Source organism: Dicentrarchus labrax, unplaced genomic scaffold (assembly GCF_905237075.1).
Source record: "Dicentrarchus labrax unplaced genomic scaffold, dlabrax2021, whole genome shotgun sequence".
Lineage (NCBI taxonomy): Eukaryota > Metazoa > Chordata > Actinopteri > Moronidae > Dicentrarchus > Dicentrarchus labrax.
Window position 1 is genome coordinate 19,365,540 of NW_026136705.1, and position 15,487 is coordinate 19,381,026.

Below are 15,487 nucleotides of genomic sequence, written 5' to 3' on the forward strand. Positions count from 1 at the left end.
CTGCCTTTTGTCATGTCTTACTGCACATAAACTGTGACTCAATAAATCTTCAACTATCTGACAACTACATGGAAGTGGATTGTGCTGCATTTCTGCTGAAATGAGTCTGTTGGGAAACTGGTTAGGTTTTGAAAGCAGTTGTTTAAAGTGAGGATTAGGGCTTAACTTTATACACATGTAGAACACTTTATAGTTAGAGCAGGCAATGCATGATTCTTTTCTAATCTTGAAGTAGTAATACCACAGTGTAAAAACACTCCCATCACAAGTAAACAGTGGTCAGTAAAATGTACTAAAAGCATTCATTTTATTTATTATTATTATTATTATTATTATTATTATTAATGCTTTCATATGAAGGCAGCAGTTTAAATTACTTGTACCATGGGAATTTTGACTCCTTTATGTATTTTTTGGATAACTTTACCACAGAATATGTGTTCACTTAGATTACTCAATTACTTTGGTTGTCCTTTTATAGGAGCTAGGGTTGTAGTAGCTGCTGGGAAGCTACACAAATACACATCATGAAAGAGTATTCATTACATTTCGAGCACAAGGCTCTTCCTCACACTGTCTGATAAACATATAAATGTTTTTTTCTACAGGAGCTATTTGTTGTGCAGATTTTTCTGTGTCAAGCTATGACAATGCACCACATACGATTAGTGGCAAAATGTACAAAAAAAGTCCTTACTGAAGTGCTGTACTTCTGCACATTTTAAGAGCCACTTGTACTTGATTATTTCCATTCCACGCTACTTTTGCTCCACTGAAATGGCTGAGGGGCCCGACTCCTAGGTTGGGTTACAAGTAGTTAAAACTAGCTCAGTAAAATGTTTCTTATAATGTTATAATAATATAACACTGACAGGGCTAATTTTTCTGCAGAACGAGTACTTTTACTTTAGATGCTTTAAATCCATTTGTACTTCTGTACTCTTACTTGAAACAGTATTTTAATAATGTTGTATTACTGCTTTTACTTGAGTAAAGGATCTGATTCTTTGTCCACCTCTGTATAAGATTATTACATGTGTTGTGTGTAAATGATTAATCTGTAAAGTAACTTTAGCAGCCAAGTAAAAGAGCAAAAGGAAAAACATTCAATGAAAACTGTACCTAAGTAGCACTTGAGCAAATGTAGCCTACTTTATATTCCAGCAATGTTTGTAGGAATGTGTTTTGTTGTGAGTTAACAGTCAACAGATTGAAAAAGAATCAGCTTTATAACATTAAAAACTCAGTAAAGCTTGTCTAAAGATGTCTTACTTTCCACTCGCTCAACATTGAAGGTGATGAAGATAGAATAAAATTAAATTGCGTCATTTCTCTGTTATAACCATGTGATGCTGTTAAGTCACTTGTCCAGTTTGCACAACAGTCAGTCGACCAAAGTGCAGCAGGAAGAAGAGTGTGGAACATGAAGTACAGTTCAGCCTGTCACCCGGAGAGCCTCACATACCTCGGTAATGTCACACTGGACAAACAAGACGGTCCATAATTGTGTGAGGACAGTTTTAAATCAAAGAAAATAAAAGATTCTTTGAATATCAGCGAGTTTGTGACATGGTAGGACAGTATGAGCTAAGAAGTTATTATATTAAAGGATGATGACTGTGCTTCTGTTGCCTTCAGTGTAGTTTTTTCCTCTCCTCCTCCCTGTTTTCATCCCTCCTCCTTGCAGTCATGCTGTGTCCGCACAGTGACTGTAATGTGGGCCAGATATTCAACATGAATACGACTATTCTTCCCTTATTTACACACAAACACACACACACATAGAAAGAGTCTGTGTGCAGACAGGGAAGATTGTGGTTACAGTACAGAGCGGCTCATTCTGTTTGTGTGACATTAAACCACTTAGTATTGCCTCTGCCTGGCTTCTGAACAGAACTCCAGTCACTTTAAACACACAAATTATTGTTTCAAAGGTAGTATTGCAGTATCATTTAAATATATGTGATATGTCCAACAGCGACATTTAAACATAGAGCTTGACTGTAAACATGAATAAAACTGATGCTTCTGACTACAACAACAGGGTGTAAAATGACAGGGACTGGCAGGGTGGGTGTGTATGGAGAACCCCTATCATAGAGCTACATTCACACATTCATTACTCATGTTTGGATGGATTATATAGGCAAAAATATAATTATGGGGTAACATACACCAAACATCAGCCAAACAGCATGGCACGACATGATTTGTTTTTGCTCAGTGTGACTCATAGACTGCAGTAAGGTTTGAGGACGCTGCCATCTTCTGGCAAAATACCTGTGTAGGAACATTATAACCACCAGTGCTATGAATGCGCATTGTAGAAGGTGCTTTGGGTAAAATTGTCCACCAAGTGCTAGGTGGATGAGTTTGGGATTTTTAAATTTCTGTTGGAGTGAAAGTAAACACCTTATAATCTCCTTTTAAAGCTACTTGATATTACTACATTTGTTCTGTAAGGCTTGTTTTTTACGCTTGTCTCCCTTCTTCACAGTTCATTGCATTTATTCTGTAGTTTTATTTATTCACTTATTCTTTTAGTTTCAAAATGTCCCTGTGAAATATCTAAATAAATATTTTAAATCTCATGCTCAGTATTTAATCTATCTTGTGTTTTGCAGTCTCGCTATGTTTGCTTCAACTGTAACTGCAGATTACTCAGTTTCTCATTTCATTACAGTGGTCCTTTTTTATAATCTCCTTTATTACAGCTTCAGGACATCTCATATTATCAGTTACACTGCAAATATGTTTATATATCACCGACTTACCTAAGTTAAAAGGTCAGTTTGATGTGTTCTCTCTGTTTAAATTTAGAGAATAACATATATTAGCTATATTTAAAGGTTTCTTCATCTCAAATTCCACATATTCCTGTTGGAAAATATGGAATATTGCTTGAATGAATTGAATAAGAATAATGGGAATGTTAATGGGACTCATTTACACAGACTTCCTGTAATAATAATGCTGATTTGGGGACTTAAAGTCATTCAATAAAACCTAAAGTTCTGTCACCATAATATTAATTATAATAATTTCTTAAATCAGATTCAGTCACCATTCAGTGGTTCAAAAACAAACGTGTCGCACATCTCAAAGGTTCAGTTTGCATCTATACGACTTACAGAGACTCATATTGTTTTTGATATGGCATTTGTTTACATTTAAGACTTAAGATATTGACACAGATAGAAATGCAGGATAAGTTTCTTTTGAATTAAAGCACTATTTATACACATACAGACAGAGTGTAAAGCAGGACAAGAAAGAGGGATATAAACTTGTGCCCTGGTTTCCACACTAAAACAGCATTTTAGTTATTATTATTTTCTATAATCAAACACTTTTCTGTATATAACCATATAGACTAAATGATCATGCATGCATTTATTACAACAATAAAGGTCTTGCATTACTTCTCATTGTGATTTGGTGATAGCTTCAATTTGGCCTTGCTTCTTAGGCGCAATGCCCTTTTGTCTCCAGATCCAGCGTGCAAATATTTTCTTGATCTCCTTGGTTCTCAGACAGTAGATGAACGGGTTGATCAGTGGAGGGAAAAGGCTGTAGAAGAGGATGGTGGCTATACGCTTGTCAGCGGTCATCGTCAGGTTAGGGAAGAAAGGTGTGGAGTAGACAAAGAAACGTGGTATGTAGTAGATGGAAATGATGCAGCCCTGGGTGGCACAGGTAGAGAAGGTTTTCCTTCTGCCCTGAGGAGAACAGTGTCTTAGGGTTAAAATGAGGTTTGAATAATAAAATGAAATAAAATGTGTGTAAAATTTAGAAAATAAATAGTGTGTGACCTTAGATTTAAGGGTGGGCACTAATTATTAAAGTAAAGTATATTAAAGGGTAGGACAGTATAACCTCACCTGTCCACTGGCCATGCGCAATACTGAGATGATGATGAAAATGTAAGAGAATATGATGAAGGATAAAGGAACATAAAGAATAAACATCGCTACAGTGAAGGCTTTGCTGTATAGTTCGCCAGTGTCTCTGCACACAAGAGCTTTAAGAGACAGAGTGTCACAGAAGGCTTGTAGGATTTGGTTAGGCCCACAAAACGGCATCATGGTGAAGTTGATGGTGCTAATGCCAGGGAAGATGTGCGCAACCACCCAGCAGAAGACCGTGAGGCCCGTCATGGTTTGGTTTGTCATCACCATTGGGTATCTGAGGAGAGAAAGGGAGGTAGAGAGAGAAAGAAAATTAAGTCATATTTCATTTCATATAGTCTTATTTCAAGGCTTAGATTGCTTCCCTTCACCTGAGAGGAAAACAGATAGCCACGTATCGGTCCAGGGCCATTGTCAGTAAAATCAGGGAGTTCAGGGAGCCAAAATAGTGGATCATGTGCTGTTGGAAGAGGCAAGTGTGAAAGTCAAGACTCCCGTCATTCCACCAGTAGCGAGCAGTCAGTTTGGGTAAAACAACTGTGGCAAACCCTACAGGAGAATGAGAGGTGAGAAGAAAAATGAGAAAAGAAAGGGCAAAGCAGATTTGAATTTTTACTATTCAGCTATTTCATGGTAGAAGAAGACACATATATTCAATTTTAGGATCCCTTTCATTTTCAAACCTATGAAGTAATGTCACACTTAAATGCATTAACCTTTAAACTAAAAGACAGACGGATTCATGTTGTTCAGTAAAAGCTCCACAGCCTTAAATCTTTAATATCAGTTACAGCAGTGTTTGGTTCTCTCTGGCCAATTTCATTCAACCTCTTTCAGCAAAAACTTGGACTATAGTTCAAGTATTGACTGTTTCTCTCACATTTCCTGGTCAAGTCTCGGCGTTGCTGTACATCAAAAGATTAAGAGAGGGCGCTGAGATAGTGAATCTGGGTTATGCTCAAAGTCAACAACAGTAATTTGTACAACCACTGAGACCATCAGCGTTTCTTAAATAGCAATGTGCTGACCGTTGGCAGTAATATTTTTATGTGTAACACCTAATACACAGTAGTAGTAGGCAGTACAATACAAACAATACCATATTTACCAATGTCTGAGAGGGCCAGGCTGACCATGACGATGTACATGGGCTTTTGGAGGCTGCGCTCCAAAGCAAACAGCACCACCAGCAAAAGGTTGCCCCCCACCGTAGCCACATAGAGGAAAAAGAAGAACCATGCTACCAGATTAAAATTCCCCGGCTGGAGACTTGGGAAGCCCATAATAACAAACTCTGAAACTTGTGTGTAGTTCTCATCCACCTGAACCATACTGAAGAAACAATACAACCATTACAGTACAGCACATTATTGAGAGGGATTGTGTCTGCAATGAGTTTGAGATGCATTTCAGTGCTTACCTCACCGGACGGCCTTGATGGTGTGACAAACACAAGCAGCAGCCTGTCAGTTTTATAAAGATTTTGTAACAGGCAGGAAATGACCCAGTGGAGGCAAAAAAAAAGTTGCACACCATTAATTTTTTCCATAACAATTGTATCATGGCAAGATATAATAAAACCTTGTTTTTATCTAACTTTTAAACTGAATCCTAATGATTTTCTCACTCGGGATGCAAAACTTCACTAATGCCTGACAGAAAGTCAGTGTGTTATGATGGACACAATATTGGTGCACTGTTTTCATTATTCTCATCATATACCATAAACCATGTAACATTATGGTATGGTAGGAAAAAAATAATATATATTAAATGCAGGGTAGGCTCTACTTTACATTTAAATTCTGCTGCCAAAATTAAACAAATGAACATCATCTTTTGGTTTGGTGAAATATTAGACTTCAAACTTCAAAATGGAATATATCTGTAATCTAAATAAAGGTTATTGAAGTGCACTGCCTTTTGTCATGTCTTACTGCACATAAACTGTGACTCAATAAATCTTGAACTATCTGACAACTACATGGAAGTGGATTGTGCTGCATTTCTGCTGAAATGAGTCTCTTGGGAAACTGGTTAGGACTAAGACTTAACTTTACACACATATAAAACACTTACCTACAGTTAGTTATTGAACAGTAATGCAGGCAATGCATTTCATTTAAAGTTATAAATGAAGTACTGTGATTCTTTTCTGAACTTGAATATTATAATACCACAATGTAAAAACACTCCCATCACAAGTAAACAGTCAACTAAGTTAATTCATTCATTTTATGTATTTTTATGACTTATTATTGTTATTATTATTATTATTATTATTATTATTATTATTATTATTATTATTATTATTATCATCAATGCTTTCATATGAAGGCAGCAGTTTAAATTACTTGTACCATGGGAATTTTGACTCCTTCATGGATTTTTTGGATAACTTTACCACAGAATATGTGTTCACTGAGATTACTCAATTACTTTGGTTCACCTTTTATAGGAACTAGGGATGTAGTAGCTGCTGGGAAGCTACACAAATACACATCATGAAAGATTATTCATTACATTTCGAGCACAAGGCTCTTCCTCACACTGTCTGATAAACATATAAATGTTTTTTTCTACAGGAGCTATTTGTTATGCAGATTTTTCTGTGTCAAGCTATGACAATGCACCACATACGATTAGTGGCAAAATGTACAAAAAAAGTCCTTACTGAAGTGCTGTACTTCTGCATATTTTAAGAGCCACTTGTACTTGATTATTTCCATTCCACGCTACTTTTGCTCCACTGAAATGGCTGAGGGGCCCGACTTCTAGGTTGGGTTACAAGTAGTTAAAACTAGCTCAGTAAAATGTTTCTTATAATGTTATAATAATATAACACTGACAGGGCTAATTTTTCTGCAGAACGAGTACTTTTACTTTAGATGCTTTAAATCCATTTATACTTCTATACTCTTACTTGAAACAGTATTTTAATAATGTTGTATTACTGCTTTTACTTGAGTAAAGGATCTGATTCTTTGTCCACTGCTGTATACGATTATTACATGTGTTGTGTGTAAATGATTAATCTGTAAAGTATCTTTAGCAGCCAAGTAAAAGAGCAAAAGGAAAAACATTCAATTAAAGCAACAGCAACTTAAAACTGTACCTAAGTAGCACTTGAGCAAATGTACTTTATATTCCAGCAATGTTTGTAGGAATGTGTTTTGTTGTGAGTTAACAGTCAACAGATAAGAGATAGAGAATAACATATATTAGCTATATTTAAAGGTTTCTTCATCTCAAATTCCACATATTCCTGTTGGAAAATATGGAATATTGCTTGAATGAATTGAATAAGAATAATGGGAATGTAGTCTGGTAAAAGTTTATAGACTCATGAACACAGACCTCCTGTAATAATAATGCTGATTTGGGGACTAAAAGTCATTCAATAAAGCCTAAAAGTTCTGTCACCATAATATTAATTATAATTATTTCTTAAATCAGATTCAGTCACCATTCGGTGGTTCAAAAATATTTTTGTGTTTTAATACCCGTAGGTCATGAATATGGATTAGTTTTACTGTCTTTTCTCCCTAAATAACTAGCAATCTTTACCCTTTGCTTTAGTTTGTCTTTAATGCAATACTTATAATTGTTCCTTCTGTTGGTGATGGTTTTGACATGCTGATATGTCTGCAGCATCTCCCTCCTGTGTGTTTTATTTTACAAGAGAATGGAGAATTGCTGCTATGAACTATATCAATGTTATCTGTGACGATGAGTCCAAAAACTGCCAAAACACATTCTTACAAACGTGTCGCACATCTCAAAGGTTCAGTTTGCATCTATACGGCTTACAGAGACTCATATTGTTTTTGATATGGCATTTGTTTACATTTAAGACTTAAGATATTGACACAGACAGAAATGCAGGATAAGTTTATTTTGAATTAAAGCACTATTTATACACATACAGACAGAGGGAAAGCAGGACAAAAAGAGGGATATAAACTTGTGCCCTGGTTTCCACACTAAAACAGCATTTTAGTTATTATTATTTTCTATAATCAAACACTTTTCCGTACATAACCATATAGACTGAATGATCATGCATGCATTTATTACAACAATAAAGGTCTTGCATTACTTCTCATTGTGATTTGGTGATAGCCTCAATTTGGCCTTGCTTCTTAGGCGCAATGCCCTTTTGTCTCCAGATCCAGCGTGCAAATATTTGCTTGATCTCCTTGGTTCTCAGACAGTAGATGAACGGGTTGATCAGTGGAGGGAAAAGGCTGTAGAAGAGGATGGTGGCTATACGCTTGTCAGTGGTCATCGTCAGGTTAGGGAAGAAAGGTGTGGAGTAGACAAAGAAACGTGGTATGTAGTAGATGGAAATGATGCAGCCCTGGGTGGCACAGGTAGAGAAGGTTTTCCTTCTGCCCTGAGGAGAACAGTGTCTTAGGGTTAAAATGAGGTATGAATAATAAAATGAAATAAAATGTGTGTAAAATTTAGAAAATAAATAGTGTGTGACCTTAGATTTAAGGGTGGGCACTAATTATTAAAGTATATTAAAGGGTAGGACAGTATAACCTCACCTGTCCACTGGCCATGCGCAATACTGAGATGATGATGAAAATGTAAGATAATATGATGAAGGATAAAGGAACATAAAGAATAAACATCGCTACAGTGAAGGCTTTGCTGTATAGTTCGCTGGTGTCTCTGCACACAAGAGCTTTAAGAGACAGAGTGTCACAGAAGGCTTGTATGATTTGGTTAGGCCCACAAAACGGCATCATGGTGAAGTTGATGGTGGTAATGCCAGGGAAGATGTGCGCAACCACCCAGCAGAAGACCGTGAGGCCCGTCATGGTTTGGTTTGTCATCACCATTGGGTATCTGAGGAGAGAAAGGGAGGTAGAGAGAGAAAGAAAATTAAGTCATATTTCATTTCATATAGTCTTATTTCAGGGCTTAGATTGCTTCCCTTCACCTGAGAGGAAAACAGATAGCTACGTATCGGTCCAGGGCCATTGTCAGTAAAATCAGGGAGTTCAGGGAGCCAAAATAGTGGATCATGTGCTGTTGGAAGAGGCAAGTGTGAAAGCCAAGACTCCTATCATTCCACCAGTAGCGAGCAGTCAGTTTGGGTAAAACAACTGTGGCAAACCCTACAGGAGAATGAGAGGTGAGAAGAAAAATTAGAAAAGAAAGGGCAAAGCAGATTTGACTTTTTACTATTTCATGGTAGAAGAAGACACATATATTCAGTTTTAGGATCCCTTTCATTTTCAAACCTATGAAGTAATGTCACACTTAAATGCATTAACTTTTAAACTAAAAGACAGACGGATTCATGTTGTTCAGTAAAAGCTCCACAGCCTTAAATCTTTAATATCAGTTACAGCAGTGTTTGGTTCTCTCTGGCCAACTTCATTCAACCTCTTTCAGCAAAAACTTGGACTATAGTTCAAGTATTGACTGTTTCTCTCACATTTCCTGGTCAAGTCTCAACGTTGCTGTACATCAAAAGATTAAGAGAGGGCGCTGAGATAGTGAATCCGGGTTATGCTCAAAGTCAACAACAGTAATTTGTACAACCACTGAGACCATCAGTGTTTCTTAAATAGCAATGTGCTGACCGTTGGCAGTAATATTTTTATGTGTAACACCTAATACACAGTAGTAGTAGGCAGTACAATACAAACAATACCATATTTACCAATGTCTGAGAGGGCCAGGCTGACCATGACGATGTACATGGGCTTTTGGAGGCTGCGCTCCAAAGCAAACAGCACCACCAGCAAAAGGTTGCCCCCCACCGTAGCCACATAGAGGAAAAAGAAGAACCATGCTACCAGGTTAAAATTCCCCGGCTGGAGACTTGGGAAGCCCATAATAACAAACTCTGAAACTTGTGTGTAGTTCTCATCCACCTGAACCATACTGAAGAAACAATACAACCATTACAGCACAGCACATGACTGAGAGGGATTGTGTCTGCAATGAGTTTGAGATGCACTTCAGTGCTTACCTCACCGGACGGCCTTGATGGTGTGACAAACACAAGCAGCAGCCTGTCAGTTTTATAAAGATTTTGTAACAGGCAGGAAATGACCCAGTGGAGGACAAAAAAAAAGTTGCACACCATTAACTTTTCCATAACAATTGTATCATGGCAAGATATAATAAAACCTTGTTTTTATCTAACTTTTAAACTGAATCCTAATGATTTTCTCACTCGGGATGCAAAACTTCACTAATGCCTGACAGAAGGTCAGTGTGTTATGATGGACACAATATTGGTGCACTGTTTTCCTTAATTCTCATCATATACCATAAACCATGTCACATTATGGTATGGTAGGAAAGAAATAATATATATTAAATGCAGGGTAGGCTCTACTTTACATTTAAATTCTGCTGCCAAAATTAAACAAATTAACATCATCTTTTGGTTTGGTGAAATATTAGACTTCAAACTTCAAAATGGAATATATCTGTAATCTAAATAAAGGTTATTGAAGTGCACTGCCTTTTGTCATGTCTTACTGCACATAAACTGTGACTCAATAAATCTTGAACTATCTGACAACTACATGGCAGTGGATTGTGCTGCATTTCTGCTGAAATGAGTCTGTTGGGAAACTGGTTAAGACTAAGGCTTAACTTTACACACATGTAAAACACTTAGCTACAGTTAGTTATTGAACAGTAATGCAGGCAATGCATTTCATTTAAAGTTATAAATGAAGTACTGTGATTCTTTTCTGAACTTGAATATTATAATACCACAATGTAAAAACACTCCCATCACAAGTAAACAGTCAACTAAGTTAATTCATTCATTTTATGTATTTTTATGACTTATTATTGTTATAATTATTATTATTATTATTATTATTATTATCATCAATGCTTTCATATGAAGGCAGCAGTTTAAATTACTTGTACCATGGGAATTTTGACTCCTTCATGGATTTTTTGGATAACTTTACCACAGAATATGTGTTCACTGAGATTACTCAATTACTTTGGTTCACCTTTTATAGGAACTAGGGATGTAGTAGCTGCTGGGAAGCTACACAAATACACATCATGAAAGAGTTTTCATTACATTTCGAGCACAAGGCTCTTCCTCACACTGTCTGATAAACATATAAATGTTTTTTTCTACAGGAGCTATTTGCTATGCAGATTTTTCTGTGTCAAGCTATGACAATGCACCACATACGATTAGTGGCAAAATGTACAAAAAAAGTCCTTACTGAAGTGCTGTACTTCTGCACATTTTAAGAGCCACTTGTACTTGATTATTTCCATTCCACGCTACTTTTGCTCCACTGAAATGGCTGAGGGGCCCGACTCCTAGGTTGGGTTACAAGTAGTTAAAACTAGCTCAGTAAAATGTTTCTTATAATTTAATAATAATATAACACTGACAGGGCTAATTTTTCTGCAGAACGAGTACTTTTACTTTAGATGCTTTAAATCCATTTATACTTCTATACTCCTACTTGAAACAGTATTTTAATAATGTTGTATTACTGCTTTTACTTGAGTAAAGGATCTGATTCTTTGTCCACCTCTGTATATGATTATTACATGTGTTGTGTGTAAATGATTAATCTGCAAAGTAACTTTAGCAGCCAAGTAAAAGAGCAAAAGGAAAAACATTCAATTAAAGCAACAGCAACTTAAAACTGTACCTAAGTAGCACTTGAGCAAATGTACTTTATATTCCAGCAATGTTTGTAGGAATGTGTTTTGTTGTGAGTTAACAGTCAACAGATAAGAGATAGAGAATAACATATATTAGCTATATTTAAAGGTTTCTTCATCTCAAATTCCACATATTCCTGTTGGAAAATATGGAATATTGCTTGAATGAATTGAATAAGAATAATGGGAATGTAGTCTGGTAAAAGTTTATAGACTCATTAACACAGACCTCCTGTAATAATAATGATGATTTGGGGACTTAAAGTCATTCAATAAAACCTAAAAGTTCTGTCACCATAATATTAATTATAAATATTTCTTAAATCAGATTCAGTCACCATTCGGTGGTTCAAAAATATTTTTGTGTTTTAATACCCATAGGTCATGAATATGGATTAGTTTTACTGTCTTTTCTCCCTAAATAACTAGCAATCTTTACCCTTTGCTTTAGTTTGTCTTTAATGCAATACTTATAATTGTTCCTTCTGTTGGTGATGGTTTTGACATGCTGATATGTCTGCAGCATCTCCCTCCAGTGTGTTTTGTTTTACAAGAGAATGGAGAATTGCTGCTATGAACTATATCAATGTTATCTGTGACGATGAGTCCAAAAACTGCCAAAACACATTCTTACAAACGTGTCGCACATCTCAAAGGTTCAGTTTGCATCTATACGACTTAGAGAGACTCATATTGTTTTTGATATGGCATTTGTTTACATTTAAGACTTAAGATATTGACACAGATAGAAATGCAGGATAAGTTTCTTTTGAATTAAAGCACTATTTATACACATACAGACAGAGTGAAAGCAGGACAGAAAGAGGGATATAAACTTGTGCCCTGGTTTCCACACTAAAACAGCATTTTAGTTATTATTATTTTCTATAATCAAACACTTTTCTGTGCATAACCATATAGACTAAATGATCATGCATGCATTTATTACAACAATAAAGGTCTTGCATTACTTCTCATTGTGATTTGGTGATAGCTTCAATTTGGCCTTGCTTCTTAGGCGCAATGCCCTTTTGTCTCCAGATCCAGCGTGCAAATATTTGCTTGATCTCCTTGGTTCTCAGACAGTAGATGAACGGGTTGATCAGTGGAGGGAAAAGGCTGTAGAAGAGGATGGTGGCTATACGCTTGTCAGCGGTCATCGTCAGGTTAGGGAAGAAAGGTGTGGAGTAGACAAAGAAACGTGGTATGTAGTAGATGGAAATGATGCAGCCCTGGGTGGCACAGGTAGAGAAGGTTTTCCTTCTGCCCTGAGGAGAACAGTGTCTTAGGGTTAAAATGAGGTATGAATAATAAAATGAAATAAAATGTGTGTAAAATTTAGAAAATAAATAGTGTGTGACCTTAGATTTAAGGGTGGGCACTAATTATCAAAGTAAAGTATATTAAAGGGTAGGACAGTATAACCTCACCTGTCCACTGGCCATGCGCAATACTGAGATGATGATGAAAATGTAAGATAATATGATGAAGGATAAAGGAACATAAAGAATAAACATCGCTACAGTGAAGGCTTTGCTGTATAGTTCGCCAGTGTCTCTGCACACAAGAGCTTTAAGAGACAGAGTGTCACAGAAGGCTTGTAGGATTTGGTTAGGCCCACAAAACGGCATCATGGTGAAGTTGATGGTGCTAATGCCAGGGAAGATGTGCGCAACCACCCAGCAGAAGACCGTGAGGCCCGTCATGGTTTGGTTTGTCATCACCATTGGGTATCTGAGGAGAGAAAGGGAGGTAGAGAGAGAAAGAAAATTAAGTCATATTTCATTTCATATAGTCTTATTTCAGGGCTTAGATTGCTTCCCTTCACCTGAGAGGAAAACAGATAGCCACGTATCGGTCCAGGGCCATTGTCAGTAAAATCAGGGAGTTCAGGGAGCCAAAATAGTGGATCATGTGCCGTTGGAAGTGACAAGTGTGAAAGCCAAGACTCCCATCATTCCACCAGTAGCGAGCAGTCAGTTTGGGTAAAACAACTGTGGCAAACCCTACAGGAGAATGAGAGGTGAGAAGAAAAATGAGAAAAGACAGGGCAAAGCAGATTTGACTTTTTACTATTCAGCTATTTCACTTCCATTTTAGTATCACTTTAATTTTTAAACCTATGAAGTAATGTCACACTTAAATGCATTCACTTAAACTAAAAAAAAAAAAAATTAATCCTTTTCAAAAAAACCCCCCCCCCCAAAAATTTTAAATAAAATTAAAAAATTTTTTTTTTTTTTTTTTTCTTTTTTTTTAACCTCTTTCAGCAAAAACTTGGACTATAGTTCAAGTATTGACTGTTTCTCTCACATTTCCTGGTCAAGTCTCAACGTTGCTGTACATCAAAAGATTAAGAGAGGGCGCTGAGATAGTGAATCCGGGTTATGCTCAAAGTCAACAACAGTAATTTGTACAACCACTGAGACCATCAGTGTTTCTTAAATAGCAATGTGCTGACCGTTGGCAGTAATATTTTTATGTGTAACACCTAATACACAGTAGTAGTAGGCAGTACAATACAAACAATACCATATTTACCAATGTCTGAGAGGGCCAGGCTGACCATGACGATGTACATGGGCTTCTGGAGGCTGCGCTCCAAAGCAAACAGCACCACCAGCAAAAGGTTGCCCCCCACCGTAGCCACATAGAGGAAAAAGAAGAACCATGCTACCAGGTTAAAATCCCCCGGCTGGAGACTTGGGAAGCCCACAATAACAAACTCTGAAACTTGTGTGTAGTTCTCATCCACCTGAACCATACTGAAGAAACAATACAACCATTACAGCACAGCACATGATTGAGAGGGATTGTGTCTGCAATGAGTTTGAGATGCACTTCAGTGCTTACCTCACCGGACGGCCTTGATGGTGTGACAAACACAAGCAGCAGCCTGTCAGTTTTATAAAGATTTTGTAACAGGCAGGAAATGACCCAGTGGAGGACAAAAAAAAAGTTGCACACCATTAACTTTTCCATAACAATTGTATCATGGCAAGAAAAAAATAAAGCCTTGTTTTTATCTAACTTTCAAACTAAATCGGGATCCAAAACTTCACTAATGCCTGACAGAAAGTCAGTGTGTTATGATGAACACAATATTGGTGCACTGTTTTCATTAATTTTCATCATATACCATAAACCATGTAACATATGGTATGGTAGGGAAAAAAAATATATATTAAATGCAGGGTAGGCTCTACTTTACATTTAGATTCTGCTGCCAAAATTAAACAAATGAAAATCATGTTTGTGAAATATTAGAATTAGATATTGCCGTACTTTAAATACAACAAACATTGGATGGATCAAATAGGCTAACATATTAATGATCTGATAGACATACAGGAATTTCCCTGAGGGGAGGCCCACAGGCTCTGACTTTGAAAACCTCTGATCTAGTCTATATTCAAGTTCAGTATGCCTGTGTTGTCCAACAATGTAAAAAGTACTACACTATGTGGATATTAGCTTTTTATTAGGGTACTGTAAGACCAGACATGGACCAATATATTACATGGTATTTACTGACTGGGGTGTATCTATAGAAATATTTGTGATGCGGCAAGAGGGTGACATGGAGGCATTAAAGGGTGGCAGAAATATATTTTAATCACAAACAATCACATATATCAATGTTTACTTAGAAAATCCCCCAAATGAAGATATTTTAACTCAAAAACATTGCATTACATTATTGTGGCACATTAGTAAACAGGGAATAGAATATATCTAAAGATTAGGAACTGTTTTATGTCCAAATCTTCAGACATTTCTCCAAATACATGTCTGTTTTCCTTGAATTTACCTATCGCTTATTCTAAACTGTGGTCATAACAGATCATGAAATTATATGTGTAACAAGTTATTTTTTTAATTAATCTTAATTAATGTAT

At 36.5% G+C, this 15,487-nt stretch overlaps 2 protein-coding genes across 8 annotated transcripts; both read right to left on the reverse strand.

Moving 5' to 3' along the window:
• Positions 1 to 3,369: 3,369 nt before the first annotated feature.
• or30bu1 (odorant receptor, family 30, subfamily BU, member 1) lies at positions 3,370 to 14,464 on the reverse strand. 7 transcript variants are annotated; one of them, XM_051400723.1, is made up of 5 exons: positions 14,442 to 14,464; positions 5,017 to 5,240; positions 4,280 to 4,457; positions 3,882 to 4,185; positions 3,370 to 3,719 (listed from the first exon to the last, which is right to left on the reverse strand). In XM_051400723.1, exons 2-5 carry the CDS (start codon positions 5,237 to 5,239, stop codon positions 3,426 to 3,428), a joined length of 999 nt encoding a protein of 332 aa, XP_051256683.1. In that variant the 5' UTR covers position 5,240; positions 14,442 to 14,464; the 3' UTR covers positions 3,370 to 3,425. The 7 variants fall into 7 exon arrangements, with proteins under 7 accessions (XP_051256683.1, XP_051256684.1, XP_051256682.1 ...); XM_051400724.1 differs by lacking the exon at positions 14,442 to 14,464 and adding an exon at positions 14,344 to 14,432 and having other exon boundaries at positions 5,017 to 5,230; XM_051400722.1 differs by lacking the exon at positions 14,442 to 14,464 and adding an exon at positions 9,901 to 9,928.
• LOC127363810 (olfactory receptor 2A12-like) lies at positions 12,352 to 14,364 on the reverse strand. The gene is made up of 4 exons (XM_051400737.1): positions 14,130 to 14,364; positions 13,417 to 13,594; positions 13,019 to 13,322; positions 12,352 to 12,856 (listed from the first exon to the last, which is right to left on the reverse strand). Exons 1-4 carry the CDS (start codon positions 14,350 to 14,352, stop codon positions 12,563 to 12,565), a joined length of 999 nt encoding a protein of 332 aa, XP_051256697.1. The 5' UTR covers positions 14,353 to 14,364; the 3' UTR covers positions 12,352 to 12,562.
• Positions 14,465 to 15,487: the final 1,023 nt, after the last annotated feature.